Source organism: Balaenoptera borealis (assembly GCF_965194805.1).
Source record: "Balaenoptera borealis genome assembly, chromosome: 3".
NCBI classification, from domain to species: domain Eukaryota; kingdom Metazoa; phylum Chordata; class Mammalia; order Artiodactyla; family Balaenopteridae; genus Balaenoptera; species Balaenoptera borealis.
The window spans coordinates 22,285,303-22,312,285 of NC_138866.1; the positions used below are offsets into that span (position 1 = coordinate 22,285,303).

The 26,983-nt window shown below is 38.2% G+C and overlaps 2 protein-coding genes across 5 annotated transcripts in view; one reads left to right on the forward strand and one right to left on the reverse strand.

The window, feature by feature from the left end:
* Positions 1-26,983, forward strand: part of CEP128 (centrosomal protein 128) — a 444,997-nt gene that overhangs the window by 348,681 nt on the left and 69,333 nt on the right. For 3 of the 4 annotated variants that reach the window (XM_082384674.1, XM_082384675.1, XM_082384677.1), the window contains exons 20-21: positions 6,102-6,151; positions 19,122-19,211. In XM_082384674.1, the coding sequence (XP_082240800.1) occupies positions 6,102-6,151; positions 19,122-19,211 (140 nt within the window). The remainder of the gene's footprint in view (positions 1-6,101; positions 6,152-19,121; positions 19,212-26,983) is intronic. The other variant, XM_082384676.1, reaches the window with a different exon arrangement.
* Positions 24,753-26,983, reverse strand: part of LOC309625350 (uncharacterized protein) — a 90,711-nt gene continuing 88,480 nt past the window's right edge. Inside the window, exon 5 of the mRNA XM_082384775.1 lies at positions 24,753-25,482. Coding sequence (XP_082240901.1) covers positions 25,479-25,482 — 4 coding nt within the window. The 3' untranslated portion in view covers positions 24,753-25,478. The remainder of the gene's footprint in view (positions 25,483-26,983) is intronic.

The following is a 26,983-nucleotide window of genomic DNA, read 5'->3' on the forward strand; positions in this document are numbered from 1 at the left end:
GAAGTGGTAGAGACAGTCTTAGCCAAAAACATGATCATGATATATTACCCTGCATGTGCCAGAGAAATGCAACGTGGAACAAAACAAAACAAAACAACAGGATTCTCCAGTTCTCATCCATGATGTCCTGCTTTTTTAAGTGGGACTTTTTCCCTCCTCTAATAACCGTATGTCATAATGAGTTAGTATCAGCTCTTTTAAACTGGCTAGAGCCTGTCCAAGGAAAATACACAGAATGGCTGCCCTTTTCACCAAAAATATCTTTCATTTACTAATGTTGATGGAAGCACATTTAGCCACAGCAATTTGCATGGCAGTTGAATTCTGTTTGTATAGAACAGCAAACCAGAGAATAATAAAGCAAAACATGAACATGCCAGTGGTGAGCAAGGGAGCGGAGCAGCCCTTCAGCTTTTTCCATGCCGATCGTTTGTTCTGATGCTGGAAGAACAAACAGCAAGTTTGCTCATTATATCCAGGTGCACTCATCACACTCAGGTGTCACAGCATTATGTAACGTCAACTGTCCAGAGGTCTCCCTGTGGACAGGTTCTGTCATCCTGTGTCTGTTTGCAGTAGAGTAGTCACTCCTCAGTGATGCCCAGTAGCCATATTTCATCAGCACAGGTTGATAACCTTGTTTATCATCCCAAATGCATGTCATTGAACAATGCACTTAACAAGTGAGCAATTGCATAGAGAAGTGATGTAGGCAGAGAAAGGTATTTGGGGGATCTAAGTTAAGTAGCAAAGGTAGATAAGCAGTGGTTAGGGAGGCTATGGGTATAAAGACATCAAAGCCCTGGTTGTTGACATCAGTGAACTCCTAAGGTAAGTGAGAGGAATACAAATGTGTGCATTTAAAAAATAACCATATGAAGAAGGGTACAATAAGTACTGAGTGGTACCAAAGAGAGCATGATATGATAGATGGGGTAGGAAAGCAGGAGAGCAAGGCTCTAGTTGTGTCTCTAGCACTAACTAGGTAATTGCAGGCAAACCATTTGCCTTCTTTGAGCTTCATGTCTTCATCTATTTATTGCAGAATGAAATGTTTCACTGTGGAATAGAAAGTTCTTGCTAACTCTAAGTTCTCCAAGTTTCTGCATAGAGATAAGAAGGTTCAATACAGCCACATCCCCAGAGACTTTTAGAAATGAAAGCAATCCAACTACCGCTACTAAAGAAAAAAAATAGTGTTAGAAGTTCAGGAGTTACGTGGACTTCAGATAAGGGTGGATCTGTCCTCAACCAGCTCTCTGTTTCTTGGCTCTGCTTTCTTCTTTACCAGCTTTATTGTTGTACAAGTTCCTTTGACATAGTAGAAAATAGAGCCTTGAAAGCTCCAGGCTCATATAAGCTTGCAGCTTCAGAAGGAGATATTCTTTCCTAGTATCCATATCACTGCTGGCATTGCTTAGCTTAAATGCGCAGGGAGGTAGGCTGCTCTAACTGGCCAGTCTGGGTCATGACCTACTTTTGTGGCCAAAGAAGTTAACCCCTTGACTGAAAGTTCACAGGAATCACATGGAAAAGAAGAACATGAAGTTGTCAAAGGGGAGGGATGTGACATGGAGACAAAAACAAAAACAGGTGTCTACTTATACTCTTGATATAAGCTGGGGTGAGAGTCAGTGGGGGTGAACAGAAGGGGAGTTTTGTATTTTAAATATCAATTATAGGAATTCCTTGGCCGTTTTTCTTCAGCCATTCAAAATCAAGCATCGCTATTGGTATCAGCTTTTTGGAAGAGCAGCATGACCTTTATGTATTTGAAGAAAACTGAGAACATGATTTTTAAATTGCAGTAATTCTGTGAAGCTCTGAGGGTAGACTGAACTCCTTTACAATATATATTTTATCAAATGTGTGAGTTGAGTTTGGCTATATAAGAGATCCAATACCCATTATTTATCCAGTTAAGTTTTAGCTAAGGGGTTTGGTGTTTGCCATACCAAGTTGACTCTGGAGGAACAAGATCAGTTTTCTTTAATGGTTGATAGACCCCACTATCCACCATCCCAGCTCCACTGTATCATTAAGCAATGTAATTCATTACAAGGGGCTCAGCTCTGAGAACCTCCTGATATCCATAGTGGAGCAAAATGGCCATGTCCACATAGAGACGCAGTAGTGATCTTGTATCTCACAAGTACTTACTTTTTAATTTAAATTTTTTAAATTGGACTTTAACTGACATAGAATATTGTATTATTTTCAGGTGTACAACTTAGTGATTTGACATTTATATACGTTACAAATTGATCACCACTATAAGTCTAGTAAACATCTGTCATCATGCAAAGCTATTGTAATTTTATTGACACTATTCCCTATACTGTACATTACATCCCTGTGACTTGCATGTTTTATTTATTTATTTATTTATTTGGCTGTGTTGGGTCTTCGTTTCTGTGCGAGGGCTTTCTCTAGTTGCGGTGAGCAGGGACCACTCTTCATCGCGGTGTGCGGGCCTCTCACTGTCGCGGCCTCTCTTGTTGCGGAGCACAGGCTCCAGACGCGCAGGCTCAGTAGTTGTGGCTCACGGGCCTAGTTGCTCCGTGGCATGTGGGATCTTCCCAGACCAGGGCTCGAACCCGTTGTCCCCTGCATTGGCAGGCAGATTCTCAACCACTGCGCCACCAGGGAAGCCCCGACTTGCATGTTTTATAACTGGAATTTGGTGCCTCCTAATCCCCTTCACCTATTTCACCCAACCCCATCCCCCTACCCTTAGGGACCACCAGTTGTTCTCTGTATTGATGAGTCTGTTTCTGTTTTGTTTTGGTTTTTTTTGGTGTGTTTTTGTTTTTGTTTTGTTTTGTTTCTTAGATTCCACATATAAGTGAAATAATACAGTCCTCTCTCTGACTTATTTCACTTAACATAATACCCTCCAGGTCCATCTGTGTTGTTACAAATGGCAAGATTTCATTCTTTATGGCTGAGTAATATTTCATTGTATATATGTGCCACATCTTCTTTATCCATTCATGGACACTTTCTTACACCATATACAAAAATAAACTCAAAATGGATTAAAGACTTTATAAGACCTGAAACCATAAGACTCCTAGAAGAAAACATAGGCAGTAAGCTCTTTGACATCAGTCTTAGCGATATCTTTTGGATCTGTCTCCTCAGGCAAGGGCAACAAAAGCAAAAATAAACAAACTGGGACTACATCCAACTGAAAAGCTTTTGCACAGCAAAGGAAACCATCAGCAAAACAAAAAGGCAACCCACTGTGTGGGAGAAGACATTTGCAAATGATATGTCCGATAAGGAGTTAATATCCAAATTATATAAAGAACTCACACAACTCAGTTTCAAAAAAACAAACAGTCTGATTTAAAAAATGGGCAGTGGAGCTGAATAGACATTTTTCCAAGGGAGACATACAGATGGCCAACGTACACATAAAAGATGCTCAACATCACTAATCATCAGGGAAATGCAAATCAAAACCATAATGAGATATCACCTCACACTTGTTAGAATGGATGTTATCAAGAAGACAACAAAAACAAATGTTGGCGAGGATGTGGAGAAAAGGGAACACTTGTGCACTGTTGGTGGGAATGTAAGTTGGTGCAGCCATTATGGAAAATAGTTTGGAGGTTCCTCAAAAAATTAGAACTACCACATGATCCAGCAATTCCCCTTCTGGGTATTTATCTGAAGAAAATGAAAACACTAAATTCAAAAAGATATATGCACCCCCATGTTTACTGAAGCATTATTTACAATAGCCAAGATATTGAAGTAATCTATGTCTCACAAATATTGAAAAGAGTTGTACTGAAGATAGAATTACTAAAACTGGCTGTTGTTTTGGCCTGTCTGATATCCATACCTCCTCCTTTTGTTAATAGTACCCTGATGTTTGGAAACGGTCCTTTCTGTTCTTCATCCAATCCTTTTGGGATTATCAGTGAAAGTGCTTCATACTTTCCCCTGGCCAAGCAGTAGGCAAAAGATCTAAGGTAGTCTCATTAGCTCTTCTCCTTATGGAATTTCATTTTGAGTGGAGTAATGCACAGATTAGTGTTACCCAGTATAAAATGCCCATTAGTTCATGCTACCTACATCCCTACACCCCCAGACCAGTTGTTACTCTCTCCAGAGTCTGGATCCACTTTTCTGTTATCTATTATTACTAGATGTATCGATAAGTTACTCTTACATCCTTCTAATAAATTCTGAATGCTTGCTATTCAGTTAGCAGCTGGTTGCTATCAGTTAGCAAGTGGTGCGTACCAAAGCATCCCCCAATTCCATTTATTCCATAGGTCATGATTCTCTGAGTTGAAGTCGGTACTGGGCTCAGCTGGGCAGTTTGACTGGTCTCAGTTGGGCTCCCATCTGAGTCATCCATGCTTCTGGGCATTTGCAGGCTACCAGTTGGGGCAACCTGCAGGGTTTCAGGGGTGGAAAGAATACTGGACCATATGTCTCTTGTCATCTGGCAGGCTGGCCTGGGCTTGCTGAAATGGTAGTGAAAGAGTTCCAAGTGGAAAAGTGAAAATGCATGAGGCCTTTTGGAACCCTTAATGCAGATTGGCACAGAATTGCTTCTGCTGTATTCTATTTACCAAATCAAGTCAGGAGGCAAGCCTAGATGCAAGATACGTGTGACCTCTTGATGGAAGTAGCTACAATGTCGCAGTGCAATTGAGTAAGGATGCAGAAAGAGGAATGATTGAGGGCACTTAATTTACCACACCCCAAGTTGGTTTCTGTACCATATAGCTAAAAATCCTGATGTGCCAACAAAAAACCCTTTAAAAATACACCCTAATACATTGGCATGCTCCTGTAACTTTCTTGATGTAACTCTGATTATGGGTGTTTTGGGAGCCAACATCAGCCGTCTACAGACACAGAGCAAAAACTAACTTTCATCCTTAACCCCAGTACACTGTGTCTTGAGGGGATTGCTTGCCACTCCTCTGTATTTCTCTTAGCTGTGCAATCTCAAAGGGCCATCACCATCAATTATATCATCTACCAGGTCTCCTGAAGTTTCAGGATATTGCCTGCCCAGTTATGACATATACCAGCGTGACTTGGTTACCCACTATATTACTGCTCCCCGCTCCATCTAGTAACACTTGCTAAAAACATTGGCATTTGCCTTTCTGGGGTACATATTGAATTTCTGTGCGTTATATTTTCCTTTTATGCGGCACAGCCTCTTGGTAAGCTATATCAATCACAGAGTAAGGCAAATGCTAATGTTAATGTGCGCTGCTGTAGGTATTTCTTGCCAGTTTTCATCCAAGTTCTAACTCAGCCCAGCCCTCTTTAGGTTTGTGAGATCTAATAAGATCATAGCACAAGGTGGTATAGCTTCAGGCCAAAAATTCTGCTTGCCAAATTCATTTTCCTTTATAGCAAGTTCATAAATTAGTCTAGGGCACTGAGACACCATGGTTATACGCATGCATTTAGACAGAACTCTCTTCCAGCCACTAATTTCTCTGAGATGGTGCCAGACGGTTGGTCAGATGTAGCTTCAATGCTTCCCACCCTCTCAGTGTGAAATGATAATTAATATGAGTTTACAGTTAAGGTGGTGTTCTACTTCCATTAATAACACCCATTATTCCAGGGTGTTTTAATTTGGTTATAAAAATTACCTCTGGAGGTGGAACTTGGCTTGGGAGCTTATTTTAAGAGCAAATGGTTTGTTTCTATTTTTTTTTTCAAAAGAAAAAAGCTTTTTTGTTGTTGTTGTTGTTGTTTTTAAAGAAAATTTTGTGTTGCTTTTGAGTTACATAAGCATTAGACCAGATTTCTAAAACATTGGTATGATTTTGGATTTGTAATTGAGTTGGTCTCATTTTCTGGTATCGCCACCAGACCTAGGACCACCCAGGGCTTCATAGCTAGCTTAGGTTTGGCAGAATCCAGATCTCTACCGCATCTCACCAGTTGGGATCAGAGGGCATTTCTTTCATGTTGCTTCTCACACTTAAACATCAAATTCTCTTTCCAGACAATGGTTTATACAAGCTACTGACTGAATCGAGTTTGAAAGTAAGAGGCAGTGCATTTTGACATTGTATTTTGATGGATATTTTACTTTCTTATTATAGATCTGCTGGAGGAGACTCACAGAAAAGATGAAGAAATGGAATCTCTGCAGGTAAAGTAAATTCTCCAATAGGGCAGGTATCTTTGGTTTAAACATTTGTTTTTACTCTGTTAGCCTTCATTATTGTCACATTCAGACCACTATGGCAAATGGAGTAAAAAAATAAATAAATAAAAAAATCTTTGAAACCCAAGTTGGAATTTGCTTCATTTTGGAAGTGTTTGAGAAGATTTATAATCTCTGAAAGCAGGAAGCCAACTCAGTCTCTATGCTACTCTTGAAAGGAACCTTTATTCCTTGGTATAGCTTAGTGGGAACTGCATCATTAGGAAATGGAAGCAACATCTTTACAAAGTCCTTTCCCCAAAAGCAGGGCTAATGAATGAGGATGAATTCATGGAATCTACATTTTCAAGTGAAGATCAAAAGTATTCTGACTCCATGAATATCATCTACTAATGACCAACCAACAATATTAACACATATATTGAGCTTATCCTTGTATGCCTCTCCGTTCACTATGGATGTATACACATTTCTTGGACTGGAAAATTGTGTTTGAAAGATTGCACTAGAGTTTTAATTGACATTTCCATGGTATGAGCAATTGATGTTAACTTGACATCTGACAGAAGTTCTCTCTTCCTTTTACATTGGGCTAGCTTACAAATGGGTAACTCGAGTGTCTATCTTTATTAGGGGAAACAAAATCAGTTATACTCACATGACAGAACCAATTCACTTAACGTCACATTGGGGATTAAGAACAGTAAATACTTTGGACATTTAAAGTTCTTCCTGGGCCTGGAGCTGCAAGGCAAGACTGGAGAGTGATATAATGAGCTGGTTTGAGTGCTTTAGAGGTAGAGATGTTTGCTTCTGGTGAACGAAGGATGGGTTAAGCAGAGCTCAAAGAGCAAGAGAAATGTTCTTTAATTGGGGATTCTTCTACTTGATGTTGTATCTGGTGAGAGAAAATTGTATAATTGATCTGAAAAATGATTAAGAGGAGTGTAGTTCTACATACCTAATAAAAGTAGCAAGTGATAGCCACCATTTGTACAGGTTAAATTCTTTTAACATCTTGTGCTGTATTCAGGTATAAAAAGAAAGTTCAGTCTGGGGTTAGGAAAAAAATCTCAAGTGTATACTTGCCCTGTCTATCTCTGAGAAATTAATGTCAGCAATGCTTATTGTTATAAAGAGCAAAGGTATGTATGTATACTAATTGTATATAGTGAGAAGGTGATAAAGGCTTTTTGATGCATTTTGGTTATGCATTATGTTTACCATTGGCCCCAAAATACCACAATAAGAATAAGCATATTTATTGAGTACTTAATACATATCTGGCCTTTTGAAATGGCATCATAAACTTTTTTTTTAGTTTATTTCTCTCACAGTATGAATGTTGGAACCAGAAATCCTGTTAAATTTAATAGCCTATGTTGTTTCTCGAATATTTAGTAAGTACTGGCAGCATTTTCTACCAAAATGTCCATTGAGTGCACTAGAATGCACCAGCCAACTAACTATGGACGTTTAAACATATAGAGTATCCAATATGATGTCCAGCAGCAGAAGAGTTCAATGTTGGCACTTTGTAGTGGCAATTAGTGCCTAATACTAACACCGTTAAGAACAAAGAAGGAACTTAATACCTCTCAGAGTGTACAAACGTGCAGGGACACATCACACAAAGCCTTGTATTTTAAAGACTAGAGGAAAATCCATCGAAAAGTACCTCCATTCCTGAGTTTCCATATTCAAATATAAATATTACAGGTGATATTTTTGAGAAGATTATTAAAGTATATAGGTAGAAGTCTTTCAATCACAAAATAGAACTTTGGGGAGAAAAAGAAAAAATAGTTTTTTAATAATTATAGCACTAAGTACTGGATATTGACCACTTTGAGTTTTAAGTCTTGGCTCTGCTTATGATTCACTAGGTAACCTTGAGTAACTTTGCTGTGCCTATTTTCTCATCTGTAATATAAAAATCATAAAACTGTCTTCCAGAAGTGTTTAGTGTGGATTAGATTATCCCAGAAGGGAGAGCTAAATATTTCATTCCAATTTACAGTGTTAGCAAATCCCCATGTATCCAAATTGAAGTCAATTTTATTCACTCATTATCATCATATAATTATGTATAACAGCCATTCTACATTTAATGTTATCCTCCTTAAGGGTAGGGGGTGTTTATTTATCTCTAAACACTTCCCAGTTCCCTGTAAATAAAAGGTGCTCCATTTACTCATTGAACAAATATTTATTGAGTACCAGTTCTGTGCAAGGCACTGTACTGGGCAAGTTGCTTATGCTAGATAGTTTGCTGCCCTTTATACCAGAATTAATGAAAAAGAATTTTAAATAGATGTTTATAATAAAATATTGAAAAATGATATTAGAGAGGATGTATACATCATTGTGGGAACATATAACAGCACCGATCTTTGGTAGAGATACGGGTAGGTTGGGTGCAAGTATAGGGGGTTGAAGGTGGGTAGGATGAGCAGGGGTGGAGTGGCAATCCAAGTGGGCTTCCCAAAGGAAGCCAATATTTAAATGATAATCAGGAGTTAGCATTGGTGGGTTTGGAGTAAAGGTAAGTTTTAGGCAGTGCGAAAGATATGGGAATGCCTGAGGAAAAAGCATCAATTTCATGTTTAAGGAACTGAAAGAATTTCAGTGTGGTGGAGTATAGTGTCTGAGAGAGGAGAGGCAAGACAAGAGTTTGTAAGGTAAACGGAGGTCTAAAGGATCTCATAAAGGAGTTGGAATTTTACCTTTAGTATATGGGAAGCCAGTAAAGGGTTTGAAACAAGAGAACAATGTGATCCAATCTTCATTTTTAACAAGTAACTGGCTATAAAGTCTAAAACCATTGGGGGCAGACAAGATTGAAACCAGGGAGACCAATTAAGCAAGTGTTCGTGAGAATGTTGGCAAGAGATGACAGTGACTTGGATTGGGTGGTAGCAGAGTGTGTGAAGAGGAATGGGTGGTTTCTTAGTATAATTTAGGATATAAAAATTTAGGGAACTTTTAGATCGTTAGGAAGTATAAAGAAAGGAGTTAAGAATGACTCTTAGGTTTCTTGATTGGGCAGCTTCATGGATGGCTGTGCTAGGCCATGAGATAAGGGGAAGTTGATTAGTTCAATTTTATGGTATTCTGAGTTTGAGTGCCTTGAAACATCCAGGTGGCAATGTCCTATATTGAACTGGACATGCAGAATTTGGTGTTATCAGATCTGGTCTCTGTATCATATAGAGATGATACTAAAAGTCATAGGAGTGGGACTTCCCTGGTGGTCCAGTGGCAAAGAGTCCACCTTACGATGCAGGGGACAGGGGATCGATCCCTGATCAGGGAACTATAGATCCCACATGCCACGGGGCAACTAAGCCCGCGTGTCGCAACAACTGAGCTCACGTGCCTCAATGAGAGAGCCTACGTGCCGCAAACTACAGAGCCCACACGCCCTGGAGCCTGCACGCCACAACTAGAGAGAAGCCCATGCACCACGACAAAGAGCCCGCATGCCTCAACGAAGATCCCGAGTGCCGCAACTAAGACCCGACACAGCCAAAAATAAATAATAAATAAATCTTTAAAAAATAAATAAAAGTCATAGGAGCAATGAGAACTCCCAGGGAAGTATGTAGAATAAAGAAATGAAAACTTAACCCTGTGGAACACCAACACTTAAATAACAGGCTAAGGATGAAAATCCTGCAAAGGAGCCTAAGACCTAAGGAAAATAAATTCTAGAGAGCATAGTGTCGTGAAGCTTAACAAATAATATTTCAAAGGGAAAATAATCAGTAAAGCTGAATAAATATTTGTTTAATCCTTGAATCCACTTAGCTAAGGGGTTTAGGTTTTAAAATAAAAATTTATTTTAAAATAAAAAATTGTAATTTCCTATCATATTTATGAAACAAATCATTCACTTTTGTAAATATCCACTAGGTAGCATAATGCTTTTCCATAGTAGGTACTCATTAAATTTCTGTTGACTAAGTAAACAAATGAATACCACCCTGCTGGTCTCTTATTTACACAGCACCTATTCCTGGTTCTCTTTAAGGTCTACCCATTAAAAAACAACCACCATCCCTGTCCTAGAGTTCATTTTTGTTTAAAAAACTGGGGGGCGACTTCCAAGTTCTATCATTCCTGTACACATACATGCACACACACACACACACACATACAGTTACTTTCACTCTCCCTCCTTCTCTCTATCCTGTTCTGCTCTCCCTCCCTCCATGAATGTAGTATTGAAACAAAAGGTCAGTAAGTGAGTAATTTGTCACAAGTGGTAAGAATGGGTGGGGACAGAAAAGGATAAAATGGCGAGGGTGGGGACAGCAGCAGAGGGGAGGGCGTTTTCAATCTTCAGAGGAATCACAAGCAATGGAGACAAACATATTGAGTGATTTTTACAGTGCAGCTGGTAATTACCAAAATTCTTCACTGGAACTTAACATTGTCTGGCTTGTGTGTGTGTGTGTGTGTGTGACATTCATTTGCAGTTACATTGTGTGCTGCTCTTCTTAAAAACAAAGTACTGTCTTTGACTATAAGTGTGTGGCACAGTATCACAGTCCTATTTGCATATGGGTTTGAGGTACATTGAAACAAGCAAATCCCTTCTTTAATCCGCTGCAGATCAGCTGAAACATTTTAAATAGACACAAAAGGTAATCCATTTTTCCTCACTTTAGTTGAAAAGTATTCAGTGACTGACACCTTACTTGTGATGGCTGCTAGTGGTAGGATTGCTGTTGTTTTTGTTTTTATTTTTTAAATTTCCAGCCTACCTGGCTCACCTTTCATCAATTTCTTGCTTTCCTTCCCCTGTGTCACTTTGTGAACCCCAGAATGCAAAGCACACCAAAAGAGTATCATGCTTCGTTATGAAAAGCTTCAAAGTGCTACCTATGACAGTCACTTAACAGAGTGTCTGGAATATACATGTGCCCTTCCTCTTCTGCTAATTTACCGTAATCTGGCTTTTGGTTTTATTTTAAATGAGATAAAAATAGATGATTATGAACACGATTTTTCCTATCCTTTTTCCTCTTTTACTAGGCCATCTTTAGGTCATTTCGAGGCAGTATTCATATATATAAATTGGGGACAATAATATTGCTGACTTCATCAGACTGTTGAGAGGATTAACTATGATTAGAAATGTATAAACCTTGGTATCTGGCAGGTCCTCCATAAATATGAATTCCACACGCAGACTATTTAGTTGCACCTACTGTGTACCAGGCCTGCTGCATGCTCGGCATTGAACTAGTAAACATCCTTGCCTTCATGAGACCTGCCCTCGTGGAGCCGCTCCCTCACCGGCTCCTTTCCTCCCCTTTTCCCTCCCTCTTCCTCTCCTCTCTTCCTCTCTCTTCCACTAGGCAACCATGATTTTGCTAAAGGAAACGTTACATCTTTGGATAGCTACTAAATATAATGAAAAAGTGAAAAAAGTCACAATATGGCAGTAATGAAATTGACTATGTGGGCTTCATATGAATATCAGCCTCATTATTTTAAGAGGAAAAAGGGAACATTTTAATTGTAGTATCTCTAATCTAAAAGTATTTCTGGACACTTTCTTCAGTATCAGTACTTTCGTTTAAAATGAGCCGAATCCTTCATTTAAGTTTTTAAAATTGGGTTTGTGTTCTTTAAAAAAGTAATTTTTTTTCGGAGACATTTCAGAAGCTATGCCCTTGAAGGACATTAAGTGGCACTATCGACTTGTTGTTTTTCAGATGACCTGTAATTATGTTTAATTTCTGTCCTAGACAGCTTTTTTAAAAAAATATTCTGAAATCTTCCATTTGAAGGATTTTAGCTTTTTAGAAATGTTTTGGGAGTGGAGGGGCAGGTGTTTGATTTTTGTTTTTGTCATTTAAATAGCGCTTAGGTACAAGCATCTGAAATGAGCTGGAAGGAGAAGATAATCTTTTCCTCAGTCATTCCTTCATTTCAGCTACTTATAGAGCAGCCTATGGCAGTGTGGTGTTTTGAAGAAAAAAAGAGAACTCGAATTTCTTAGTTCTTTTGGAACAAGTCTAATAAATATTAACATAGGTGTGTTACAGTATGGAAAAGAATTCCAGTGCAGAGCTGGCAGTCACATCGTTGGAGATAAACTAGGCAAGAAAACCCACCAAAGACAGAAAACTGACATGGGCAAATAAATTGCCCTGGCAGAGGCTGACAGTATAGAACATTATCTGCTCAGAAACCCCGGTAGATGGCCAGTCCTCCCCTAGTGAGCAACCGTGGGATAAAGTGGGCTAGTGACAGACCAACTGGGTAGTCTCTGTGGCTTTGCTGTCAGTCACTTCTGCCTGACTGTAGAATGTCCAGACCTGAATTTTCAAACTAGGTAGTGGTTTGGGGAATTTAGAGATTGTGGGTAGAAAGCAGGGATAGGGTAGCTAAGAGTCCCTGAGTTACTTTAGAAGGGAAAGTGAGGGTGATGTGGGATGCTGCATCCTAACACTGGATCTCCAGAAGAGTTGAAGGATTAGTAAAAGAGATTCTTAAATTTCCCCAGAAATTCTCATTAGCTTGGGAGATACTAAAGTATGTTTTTAGAAGTGCCAGTTTGAATAAATTGATGAACTGGGATTGACTCTTTAAGGCTTTATTAAACTGGAAGGTAAATGCCATATCCTGCTCACCCCTCGGATAACTCCTGAGAGTTATAATGGAACGTCTGTAATTCCAGAAACAAAAATGTAATGCATATGTACTTATTCTTCCCAAGATGCAGTCTTCGAAATGTAGGCAAATCTCTTTGTATCTTTTTCTTTGTCTGATGTATGATTAAAAAATAACGGTCCTAAGCAATGACTTAAAACATGGGCGATTATAGGGGATGGAGGGTTGGGCAACACTTTGCCCCTTTCAGGGCTCTGTGACTTAATGGCTCATTAAAATCTCCATTTTCTCAGAAGGTGAAGAGGCTTACCAAGCCTTAAATTTGCTATGAGTTCTCAGCAGAGATAAAACGTTAGCAGTCTGTATTAGGGTCAAGCAGGGTCTCAGCCAATTAGATTTGCACACTTCAATTTACTATGTCAAGAGGCCTCAGGAGAGCAGAGAACCAAGATCAGTAAAATAGATTCCACTTGAAATTTTAGTGATCATTAAATTTTATCACCCACTTTCACCTGAAATTTGCAACTTAACTTTAATTCCAAATTTATGACAATAAAAATGGAAAATAGAATGCCCTGAGAGTGAAGTATTCTTGTGTCTGAGTGTATGGAAGTTGATTGACTAGATTGTTTTCTTTTGAGAATAAAAAATATAAAACTGTGGCTGGTTTTGTTTATCCAAAGGGATGCAAAGCAGAAGTCCTAAAGATTCAGCAGTCTCCCTGAATCAAGCTTCTTAAAAGACTTCTAAAAAACAGACGCCATTTGGAAACATTTTAAAAATGCAAAGACAGAGTGTAGTCTTTGAACTCAAAAGCCCAGATTTTACCCTGTGACAGAAGGTTTACTAAAAACTCAGTAGTGAAAATGAACTAAGTATGTGTTACAGATTTTGTAAATTGCTGCCACAAGGGGGGAATTTATTTTATCTGTCTCCATACACCATCCCTTTTGCAGTCGACACCATAAAAAGCAACACTTCCAGAAAACATCCCCTGGTACCTTCATCAGAGTCCAAGCTCTGGTTTCCTTGGGCACTGGGCCTGATGTAAAGAACAACTTGCGTTTTCTTGTGAAAAATGAAAACCATCTAAGCATGTTATGACGTTTTGCAAGTGTTGAGCTTGTCTGGGAGTTTTTGCCATGTTTCCAGAGTCAACTGTCGCCTTACGATTTGGGGCAATTTCATTTGGGTTGCATTTTGAGTGATCATTTCAATACCATGCTCCATAACGTGTATCTGCTTGTTCTTCTCCTGTCACATTCCTAAATGGGCCTCAAACTTTGGACAACTAACCATGTGTCTTAGTCCCTTCGGGCTGCTATGACAAAAATACCAGAGACTGAGTGGTTTAAACTAGAAACGTTTGTTTCTCACAGTTCTTTTTTTATAAATTTATTTATTTTACTTATTTTGGGCTGCGTCGGGTCTTCGTTGCTGCGCTTGGGCTTTCTCTAGTTGCGGTGAGCAGGGGCTACTCTTCGTTGTGGTGCGCTGGCTTCTCATTGCAGTGGCTTCTCTTGTTGCGGAGCACGGGCTCTAAGTGCGTGGGCTTCGGTAGTTGTGGCTCACGGGCTCTAGAGCGCAGGCTCAGTAGTTGTGGCACACAGGCTTTGTTGCTCCGTGGCATGTGGGAATCTTCCCGGACCAGGGCTCGAGCCCATGTCCCCTGCATTGGCAGGCAGATTCTTAACCACTGCGCCGCCAGGGAAGCCCCGTTTCTCACAGTTCTGAAGGCTGGGAAGTCTAAGATCAAGGCAGATTCACTACCTGTATTCAGTATTTACATTGGCAGATTCAGATTCAGTGTCCGGCCTGCTTCCTGATTCACAGCAGACAGAGAGCGCTCTGGAGTCTCTTTTATAAGGGCATGATCCTTTCATGAGGACTCCACCTCTGACCTAATCCCTTCCCAAAGGCCCCACCTCCTAAAATCATCACATTGGAGATTAGGATTTCAACCTATGAATTTTGGGGAGACACAAACATTTAGGCCATAACATTGTGTTCTCTGTATTGTCTTCCATCTCCTGATAACAGTGACAGTTGTGAAAAGCAATATTTTAAGTAATGGCTGTGATGTACAACAGATTTGGAAATAAATGCTCAGCAGTAATATATTTCTGGGTGAAACAATTTCTGCTGACTCATAAAACAAATCTCTGAGGTTCAAAGTATTAATAGGAGATCATTGAAAGAAACTGTAGTTCTCACTTCAAGGGCTATCTCCAATTCCCATCCCTGGCTGATCTTCCAGAATATAAAGAAACAGAGGATTTCCCCAGTCTGGGATCTTGGAAACTCACTAATGTTATGTTTCAGTCTATTAACAAATACTTATTTAGCATTTGTTAATTCCTGTCAAGATTGTGCTAAATCAACCCCAAAGGGTGATGATCTGTACATTAGAGAAGAAAAAAAATCACCCTCTGTCTTGTTAATGAATGATATTAATAGCTACCAGACAATTCTTTTGTGTCATACACTGCTAAAACTTCTAAATGTATGTCATTTATTCCTTGCAACAATTCTATAAGATAGATACTTTTATTCTCATCTTACAGATAGAAAAGCTAAGGCGCATAGCTTGCTCAGCCAGTTTGTGGCCAGGCTGGTACTTGTGTTAGAATTCGCTTGTCTTCTGTGCTACTGTGCTTAAATGCCTCGTGAGCTTACGGAGAACAGAATTTCTTCACTTTTTTTGTTTGTTTGTTTAGGTTCCTGGCATTTCTTTAAGTGTTCCTTTAGATTTCTTCCATTTTTTTCTATGAGAATGATTTGTTAGTAAACATATTAAGCATTTAGTGTGGTAAAATACTAACTGACCTCCTGCTTCCTCAAGAAAAAGACTATAAGAAGCTAAACAATTTTGAGAGAGCGCATTAAGTAAGTCAGGCGACACTGGGGTCTTAATAGTAGTGAAACTTCTTCCTGTCTTTCTATAACTTTAAAACTACTTATAAACCCTTAGGCTCTAAGCTCACATGTATATGGTGACTGGACAGTGTCAGCTATTGGCATGTGAGAAAGATTTTAATTCCTGGTGCAAGATTATGAACAATCCAGTAATCTTGAACACTTCTAGGAAGGAGAAGGGATCATTTTTCTTTTTCAGTTCTGCACCTTTTCTTTTTGCTTATTCATCATGTTCTAAATAAACAGACTGAAGAAAGTTGTTATTAAAGCCCTCCTTGGGCTTCTTCAATTTCAGTTTTAAACCAGGTTCAAAATATTCTGGCAAAAATTAAAGGCAACATTGAAAACGTTTGCATAAATTTTAAATTGTGCAAAAGGTGATAAAACTAAACTGAGCTGAAAGAATGACTAATAAGCATCTCCTCTTATATCTTTGTGTTTTTATCATACTCAGTGATTATTTTGGTTTTAAAAAATTAATTCTGAAGTGCATTCCTTTTCCAGAGTATCTGCATTACACTTACTATTCTAAGTTTAATTTGTTAGAAGTTTAATGTTTACTTTTAAAAGTGTGAAGGCTTATTAGCATGCTAATAAATAACATTTAATGTCTGTTAACAATGTTTCTATATTTGCCCATAAAATGAAATAGAAAAAAAATACCTGCGGGGACTCCATGCCTTTCCTACATTCTGGTGGTAACTGAAATCCCTGGTTCTCATTTCATTGTTAGAAAGAACTAATAAATTTGTCACGAATGGAACAGGGGTGGAGGAAAGAGGCCATTTATGAGCTCAGTGATGAAACTAATCTCCTGCAGCTCAGATCTAAAAGAACTGGGAGACCAGCACAATAGAGGTGCCATTTAACTGCACAACATCACCGCTCATTAAGTGTAGATCTTTGCTCTCCTTTATCCTTTCTTCTGCTCTTTCCCCAGTGGTGTTGACTGTGTGTGTTTCAGCTGGCCTAATGTCAGACCCAGAAGTCAGAGGGAGTTGCAACTTACTTAAGAAAGGCATATGCCAAAAATATAATCTTTTTTATTATATACTGAAATAAATATAAAAATGTGTACAAATAATGGTTTTTATTTGAACATTAAATTTTGTTGTGATATAGTATGTGTTTTGTTACACTGTCACATGACATCTGTTAAAAATAAGGTTTTGGAATGCTCTTCTGGCATGTGTAATTTTGAGAAAAGCCTCCAGAACAGTTTTCCAGTATATCCTCTAACCTCTACCACACACATAAAAATAGCCCTGGTGGTAATATTGGCATTTATTGGCTCTTTGCTCATAAAACTGCTCTGTCAGCATATGGTATTTCCACTACTCCATTTTGTCAACATATTAAATAAACAAACACACACACATTTTTTTAAAGTGACCTTTTATTTGTCTTTCAGAGTTAATGTAGACTCCTTTGAGTCAGGTGGACCTGGATTACAGTCTAACTGCCAACATTTAATCACAATGTACAATTCAATACATATATCTTTGAAGTCTGTTTCTCTGACTTAAATGAATGAAGTTAGTAATTTTCACCTGTTGAGAGTTTTTGTGAGCATTAAATGAGAACATATGTGAGAAGCACCCAATACAATTTTTGCAAATAATAAGCTTTTAATAAATGGTGTTGATTTTTATGATACTGGTAATTTAAAGGAATGTTTTCATTAACAACCACAACACACATACCACTGTCCCTTTTGTTCCTTAAACTAAGCAAATTCTTTCCTGTCCCAGGACCTTTGCCTTTGCTACTCCCTCTCTCTGTAATGCTTTTCCCTTAACTCTTTCGGTGACAGCTCTTTTTCATCCTTTAGATTTCAGCTCAAATGTCACCTCTTTGCGAGAACTTAACCTGATCAACCTGTCTAAAGCAAACCTCTGCCCTTACCCCCCATCATAGCTCCTGGGTGTCTTCTTTATTTATGTCCTTGTCTTCTCCTTTAGAATGTAAGCTCCATGAAGGCAGAGAGACCTTATCTTTCTTGTTAATAACTGTGTACCTGGTGTCTATCATAGTGTCTGTGTCAATAAACATGGATGAATTAATTAAATGAATAAATGAGTGGGAGGGAGGGAGAAAGAAAGGAAGGAAGCAATGATGTAGGGAAAGAAATTGGAAGGAAAGAAAAAATAATGGATAAAAGGAACAAAGGACAAAAGGAAGAAACGTATATGGCCTGAGGAATGGTTTATATTCTGGGCATATGTATTTACAAACATACAACTTTTAAATTTTGCTTTAAAGTTTAAAAGTTGGGTAAAAATTTTCTGGTTCTTATTTAATTTTTTTATCCCTGGTCAGTATGTCTCACCTTATCCTCTGCTTCCAGAAACGTACAGGGTTTCCTGCAGGGTGACCTCTGTGAGGCTGGAAGTAATTCTTATAGGACACCAATATCTTAGAAAAGGGGGTTGCCAGACTTCCTGTAAAGGACCAGTATCTAAATATTTTCACTTTTACAGGCCATATGCTCTCACCCAACAACTCATCTCTGATGTCATAGAATGAAAACAACCATAGACAATATGTAAAGAAATGAGTGGGCTATATTCCAATAATACTTTATTTATGGAAAGTGAAATTTGAATTTCATGTAATTTTCACGTCATGAAGTATTATTCTTACTTTGACTTTTTTTTTTCAACCACATAAAAATGTAAAAACCATTCTTAGCTGGCGGACGTATAAAAACAGGCAGCAGGTTGGAGTGACCTACTGTAGTACTTTGCTGAACCCTGCCTTGGAATGAACTACAGTTTAATGGTTATCTGTCTCAAGAATGTTTGTCTTTTGAAAGATGAACTGGAGTGGGGAGAGTCAAAGAGTATATTTTTGAGTTCTTCCTCAAAGAATAAATTTCTGTTGGTAGAATTTTAAATAATTTTGCAAATAGAAGGAAACTATAATTTTGGGTAATCAGTCAGACCTTCCTGAACTCCTAAAATCACACTCCATTAGTGGGCCATTATCCACAGGTAAGGTTGTGAGTGTTAAAAGTAGCTTTCATTACTGGCTGAAACTGCCCAGGTGCGTCTGTTAACAAGCTCACATCTTATTTATTCCTTCCTTCATAGACTTTGGAATTTAGGATCAGTTACTTCCTGGGATGATTTTGAAAGCCAGACAATTGGAGATATTTTGAAATGAATCACTATTCTTTATTTATAATCCTGAAGAGTAAAGTATTTTAAATTTCAAATAATGATTTCCGTAAAATTTGTGACCTTAGTTGGGTAAACAGTTATTTGGAGGAACATTTTAAAGGTCCTTTAAAAATCATTAGAAATAATTATGGTCCTATTGGTGTTATTTTTATAGCTATTACTATTTATAGTGCTTTAAGTAGACAAGAGCTTTCCAACTCTTTTTCTTTACTCACATCTCTCTTAAACAGCCAAAGCTACTATTTAAAATGCCACCTTCGGAAGACGCTAGTCAGACCGCAATGAGAAATCAGAATGAAGCTCAATTTGAAGAAAAAGCAGTTAAGTATTTCATAGGTAAAATATTTAGGATATTTGGAACTGAATAGTCAAAATACATCTGCTTTATTTCAGGACATATAGGGTAAGTCAGCCTTCAGGTATGCTTCCCAGAAGTTCAACTGAAAACTAAGTTGTTGGGTTTTTTCCCTCAGTTTTTGTAGATACTAAGAATAGTGCACCACTGATTATCAGAGTACATATAATCTAAGGCTAGTTTTAAATCCTTTAATCACCTTTCCCTTTCTACCTGTACTTGTATATCACAAAATGGAGGTTAGTAATAATTCTAAGCTGAGTCAGACTGAATTAGGAAGCAAGAAAAGCCTGAGTTATGTCAGCCAAATACATTATTGTAAAACGATCTGTTTCTGCCTCGATCACTCATTCTGAGCAGCGGCCTCTCTCTTTGTACAGAGTGGTGAGAGAGAACTGTACGCAGTAGCCCGCAGAAGGAATATGGGAATGAGGGTGAAAAGGAGAGTATCTAATATAATGTTCCTTATGTTTTAATTCCTGAAAAGAATTGAGTAAATGACTTTCCATGTAAATTAGGATGTGGATTATTGGAATTACAATTTAATTCCCAAGGTGGACTGTTTGCTTTTGCCATTTAATGACTCAGCCATGTGACATGCACAATCGTCAACAATCAAGTGTTGCAATTCAAATATTCAAGAGGAGGGAGCTTGGGACAAAGGGTTCTGTGATTATACGGGTTTCCTTGTGAACATGCTTCACTTGGAAACCCAAGAGATGTGTACACTTGAGGGAAACAAAGGAGATGTTAGCCTCAGGGAGTCTCATTAGATCAGCTATGTTTGGTGGCAGTCAGATACACACCCTGAAAAAAAAAAAAAAAGCATACCCAATTGTTTTCCACAAGTTATGCATGACACAAACCTACTCATAAATTATGCCATAATCACCACTGCACTGTGATTTGCATAAGAGTTCAGAGCATATTCAGCTGATATATGACAGGCCTCACAACTGGAGACATGTACTTTACTTCTTCAAGTGTAAATCCTTGGAAAAAAATATGGTGTGTTGGTTTCTGGGTTGTTAGCTTTTTCCCCTGCTACTCAACTCCTGTTCCTGCATCTCTTTTGGGGGCAATCTTTGAAATTACATTGGTTATCATTTGCATTACCCCTAACCACGATCATAGCCTTTATATTATCTGCAAATAACTTTTAGTTGTTCTCCAGTCTAGATGTCATTCATTGAACTTTTGTAACCTGTTACTAGCAGTTTCACTGTGGAACTGAGCAGTACCAGCAGAAAGATAATTCTGTCTTTTGCCCTTCATTTGGGTTGCAGTCTTATCCTGTAGGTGCACACCTATGCACCGTATAACATTGCACATTAAAGAAGAAACTTACAGTGATTCTTCATTTTAAAGAGGGGGGCAGGGGGAAGAAATCTCATTGCCTTGCTTTGTGTTCTAAAATATAAAGGGTAAATCTGAGATTTTTATTTTTTGGTATTAGTTTCGTACTGTTGACTAGAAATGCTTACAGGGATTTTAAGCAAAACCCTTACCTAGCCTTTCTGGCTGCATTTTCCAGTGTGAAATCTGTTGAAACAAACCAACAGAGCCCCATTTCCATGCTTTCTCTTCATTTTCCTCCTTCACCCCACTTGTATTCCCTGCTCCGCAAACCTATGTACACATCCCACTTCAGTGTAAGTGCAACCTCAGCCTTTCCTGAATAGTACTGAATGGAAGTGCAGTAGTTAGCAATGGCCTCATAACAATACTGCAAACCACACCGCCAGCCTGAGAATACAGCAGAAGAAAGCTACAGAAGCACAACTGGCCGCCTCAGGTCCCTATCTGGCAATGGTAGTGGATGAGAGAACAGATCAGAAATGCGGAGCACACACTTCGGCTTTGTTCTTAAATTTTGTCATTGTTTCTGCTTCTGATTTTCCAGTCCCCAAGTGAAAGGTAGATAACAAGGATCATTACTAGGCTAGGAAATAATACGTACCTTTAAACTGGCTTTTCTTGATAAGTCAAATGTTGGGTTTTCTTATTGACGACTTTTTAGGTAAAATCCTGATGCCTTGTTGTGGTTTTCTTTTCAGCATTTCTGTTTTGTTATTTTGAACCCTGAAGTAGATTATTTGAAAAAAGGCACATAAGCAGCTAGTGAAATGAGTTAACAAAGATTGACTGGAAGTATCTAATGATGGCTAAATTGAACACCAGATGATGGGAAACCACTGCATGCTGCCCTAATGCCATTCATTCTAAAGTTTTTTAAAATATAGAGTAACTTTGACTTTTAATAGATAACATGCAATTTTATGTACAGATCTTTGACTTATGTGTGTATTCAAAGCCAACTTACACTATATTTTCAAACTTTTTTTGGTGTTGCAACATTGAGGTTGTTTACGATTTTTATCTATTTTGTTTTAATTTTTTAGAATGATTCTATGAAACATTGATCTTTTTTTGTGGTGGTTAATAGAAGCCTTTTCCTTTTCTTTCATTTTAATATCTTGAAGTGTGGAAAAGAATGCATTTGAAATTATTTCTAACTCTTTGAATTATTTTAAAAAATGATTGACAATTTGTTAAATGTAATGGGTTGTCATGTGGAAATGCATAGAGGAAAAATGCATTTCATTTTATAACCTTCATGTACAAAGCAGCAGGTAAAGTGTGAGTGTTGATTAAACCAAGATAACATTGACAGGAAAAATGCCCTGCAGTGGTCTCTCTGGGTGAAGCTGAGTGGATTTTTCTTCCAGAAAACAGGCTTTGTGCATTTAGAACAGTGATGAGAGGGAGTCCTCACTGTGGGTTTTCTTTTTGAAACTTATATGTTCATCATGGCCCTTCAGTACAGAGAAGTTTCCAGAATTAGTCTATGCTTGTAATGTTTCTTAGACTCGGAAGCAATAGAGACTTTCATTATATTTTTACGCCAGTATTGTGCTTTTTTTTGTATGCTAATGGATGTATTTAAAGCATTCTTGGAAAATGCTGCATTATCGTTATAAAGTCACTAGACCTGTACAGCTCTACTTATCAGGGGCAGAGAACTCTGAGTATTCAGACCTGTGAGCCTCTATGTCATCTCTTAGGTGGGATGGATGAATCAATGTGGCTAGTTGATTGGCTCAGCTGAGTCAAATAAACTGTCAATGACCAAGGATTCAGATACCAACTCTCCACTTAGCGTTCATTTCCTAACAGCCTACAAATATGTTCCCATCTCCAATGATACTAATGAATTTGCTTTGGTTTATCCATAAACTCTAATGTACGCCCCATTGTGACCAAGTAGCAAAGGAATATATACAGCTCAAGACAGGTTACTAACCTCATGACAAAAAGTTAACATACGTCTTTTTTTTATAGTGCATGTGCTATTGTCCTTCCCAAAAATATAACTCACCTTACTCGATCTGTCAAGCCCAGAATAAATTAAAATGTGATTTCTAGCATTATTGTTTTCATTTAGAAATGGTATGTAATATTCACACTGATAATAACAGCTAGTACTCTTCATTGTAACTCAAGGACTATGCAGTGACTGTATGTATAATCCTTAAGAGTAAACATTAAGGGCTTCCCTGGTGGCGCAGTGGTTGAGAATCTGCCTGCCAATGCAGGGGACACGGGTTCGAGCCCTGGTCTGGGAAGATCCCACATGCCGCGGAGCAACTAAGCCCGTGTGCCACAACTACTGAGCCTGCGCATCTGGAGCCTGTGCTCCGCAACAAGAGAGGCCGCGACAGTGAAAGGCCCGCGCACCGCGATGAAGAGTGGCCCCCGCTTGCCTCAACTAGAGAAAGCCCTCGCACAGAAACGAAGACCCAACACAACCATAAATAAATAAATAAATAAATAAATAAATAAAAAGAGTAAACATTAAAATGATTGTTACCATTTTAGGTTTTTCTTAGACTTTCCCCATCTTAAATAGCACTAAAAAATAGTGGGAAAGGGACTCTCCAATCACAAAAAACTGATAACGATAAAACATATTTTTTCCCTAAGAGCTTTTTTCTTCAAAATATTTGAAGGAAATTTCTCCTCTGATTTTTAACCTTCCACTTCCCATTGTTCCTTTCCTTGTTACCCAGAAATATTTCATACAGGAGAAATAAATAGATTTGGTCTAGTAAAATAGTTTATTTGGCCTAATAAAATAATTTATTTAAAATAAATTATTTGGTCTAATAAAATAATTCTTACATCTTATTTCAAGTGTTTTTATTTGGAGTAAAAGCACTTGGAGGCCCATGGGTGGGTTTCAGAGAGTCTGCAATTCCCCTAAAAGTATATACAAAATTCTGTGTGTTATGTATAGTGTACATTTTCCTGGGGAAAAGATTCTCAAAGTCCATGGCTACAAAAATAAGAACCACTGATTTATTAAAACCACCTGAAATTGCATGATTATACTGAGAGTGTCTTCATTACTTCATTACTTCTGTCTTCCCCCTCTACTCCTCTCACCTACTCTCCCCCCTTTCAATATCCTAGTAATTCTTTTCTTTTGGGGATCTAACCTTAGGAGTGTGTATGTGGTGAGAGAGGAGGGAGAATACTGAACCTGCAGGCCGAGCCTGAAGATAAAATCTGTTGAAATGAAAATTGAAGATTAAACAGCAACAACAAAACACTACAGTTGCAGTTATAGCAAGAGTGGGAGAGGATAGGGAGAATATATTTTGGTATAATTATATATTCATTCCAGGACGTATACTGGCATGTGTTTTCATAGACTGTATCAGTGCCACAATATTGGCTTAAGTTTTTGGCTATTTTAATGATAAGAACATGAGCAGAAGTATGCAAATATTTTGTTTGAGAATAGGGATTTGCAGTAGCCTAATTCTTTTATATACAGAATTATAATAACTAATCTTGTCTGCCAAAAAAGAAGTCAACTTCAACCATTTAAATTTCGCAATACATTTCTTAAATTGATACAGCCACTATGGAGAACAGTATGGAGGTTCCTTAAAAAACTAAAAATAGAACTACCATACGACCCAGCAATCCCACTACTGGGCATATACTCTGAGAAAACCATAATTCAAAAAGAGTCATGTACCAAAATGTTCATTGCAGCTCTATTTACAATAGCCAGGTCATGGAAGCAACCTAAGTGTCCATCGACAGATGAATGGATAAAGATGTGGCACATATATACAATGGAATATTACTCAGCCATAAAAAGAAATGAAATTGAGTTATTTGTAGTGAGGTGGATGGACCTAGAGTCTGTCATACAGAGTGAAGTAACTCAGAAAGAGGAAAACAAATACCGTATGCTAACACATATATATGGAATCTAAAAAAAAAAAAAAAGGTTCTGAAGAACCTAGGGGCAGGACAGGAATAAAGACGCAGACATAGAGAACGGACTTGAGGACACGGGGAGGGGGCTGTGTAAGCTGGGACGAAGTGAGAGAGTGGCATTGACATATATACTCTACCAAATGTAAAATAGATAGCTAGTGGGAAGCAGCCGCATAGCACAGGAAGATCAGCTCGGTGCTTTGTGTCCACCTAGAGGGTTGGGATAGGGAGGGTGGGAGGGAGATGCAAGAGGGAGGGGATATGGGGATATGTGTATATGTATAGCTGATTCACTTTGTTATACAGCAGAAACTAACACACCATTGTAAAGCAATTATACTCCAATAAAGATGTTAAAAAAAAAAAAAGCAAGTTAATAAGTTCATAAAGATTAGGAGTAGTTTCTTTTTATTTATGGCCTACAATTAAGGCCAAAAAAACTGCAATTTAGACAGAGCTCACTAATTGGCAACAATGACTGGTATCCTATTAGCTGTTGTTGATTGGCAAATTGAATTATTTAAATTCAGGCTAATGAACTGAATTTCTTGTTTCCCTAATTTTCTCATTTTCTTAGCATATATATTTTTTCATTGAAAGCTATCTCAGTACCATTTTGGAATGGAGTAGATTATAGACAGACATAAGTAAATTGTATTGAAATAGATTATTGATCTTTATATTTTAATGAAATTGAGATTTTTTGACCATTTGCGTTTTAGCCTTATAGGCTAGGCATATGTTTCAGTCAGCTGGGACTGCTATAACAAATTATTGTAGCCTGGGTGGCTTAAACAGCAAACATTTATTTCTCACGGAGAAATTTATTTCTCACGGTTCTGGAGGCTGGCAAGTCCAAGGTCGAGGTGCTGGCAGATTCAGTTCTTGGTCAGGGACCTCTTCCTGGCTTGTAGATGGCCATCTTCTCCTTATTCCCTTACCTGGCAGAGAGCAGAAAGAGAAGCAAGCATTCTTGTGTCTCTTCTTCTAAGGGCACTAATCCCATGAGGGCTCGATCCTCATGACCTGGTTACCTCCCAAAGGCCACATCTCCAAATGCCATCACATTAGGGACTGGGGTTTCAATGCATGAATTCTGAGGACACAAACATGTAGTCCATGACAGTGCGTATTTTAAAATCCTGTAACAAATATTTAAGTAAAATGAAGACACTAATACATAAATTATATCAGTTTATCTTTACCAAACAGTGAGCTATGAATTAAAATGGAATTTAATTCAGTTGTACTCTTTTGGCATCATATGAAGTCACGGATTTCAAACCAGCTGTATGTGTGCTTTTAAAATATGTGCTAATTCTAAATAATATGAGCCCCATAGGTACATGGTGTGGGGAAAACTTAAGGCCCAAATAGTGGCTGTAAATATTTTCAGCCTTCCAAGATGGTTCATATAAATGCGATGCCGCCCAAAGACTGTCTAACGAGGTTCTGTTCAGTCTGCAAGTGATGATAACGCTTTGCTGAATGACTTTGTCCCAGATGCACTGTGAATAAGATGCCTGGGAAGGACAGATCAAAGCCCCCTTGAGGCATTATATGCATTTATTACGAGCTACTCAAATGTGACAGTACACAAGTCACCAATAAAGTAGCAGTTATTTTATGAAAATTATGGGGGCGAGGGTGAAGTTCTCTCAAGTATGCCAACAAAATGTAATTAAACAGATTATATTGCTAAAAACAGTCTGCTTTGGGCTGATTTTGCATAATATATTCATTTAACTTGTGCCCACATAGCCAAATATTTAAAGAGGCAGAAACGTTCAACCCGGTTTCGCAGTCTGAGCGTTGAAGGCTGGGTTGCAGAAGTCCTCAAAGGCAAGGCCTCTGTGTGTTAGGTGAAGCGGGAGAATGCAGGGGAGAGCCAAGTTTATGCTCCTAAGTGTCATGGGTCTCTGTCAGTCTCTGTACGGTCACAGAGATCTGAGCTGAATGGCCCTCTGCACCATTTTCCTTCCTTTCCCTCTTAGCGCAAACAATTTAATTTTTAAAAATCCAGATTTTATATATCTCCTCCAACTACTTAAAATGAAAGAATAGAAAGAAAAATGGCCTTGACCCTCGTAAAAAGGATGGCTTTGCACTTGAATTTTCAGTCTCCTCTCTCTCAAAGTCAGCTTTTTTTTTTTTTTTTGGTAAAAACTTTTAGTATGTAGCTGTTAGCTCTGGGAAGAGTTGAGAACACAGCTGTTGGATTGAGAATGAAACCATTCTCAATCATTTAGCTTTTAAAGCGATATTATCAATGACTCATTTTAAAACCAGTATTTCTATGAAACCTTCTAAGATACTGTAGGTAACGAAGACCTATCTGGGTTCAGGATTGGCTGCATGTGACATATCTTTCTCTTTTACTTTTCCTGCCTTGTTTCAATTAACAATGTACTTATTAATTTTAATTGGTGAAGTCATTCTTAT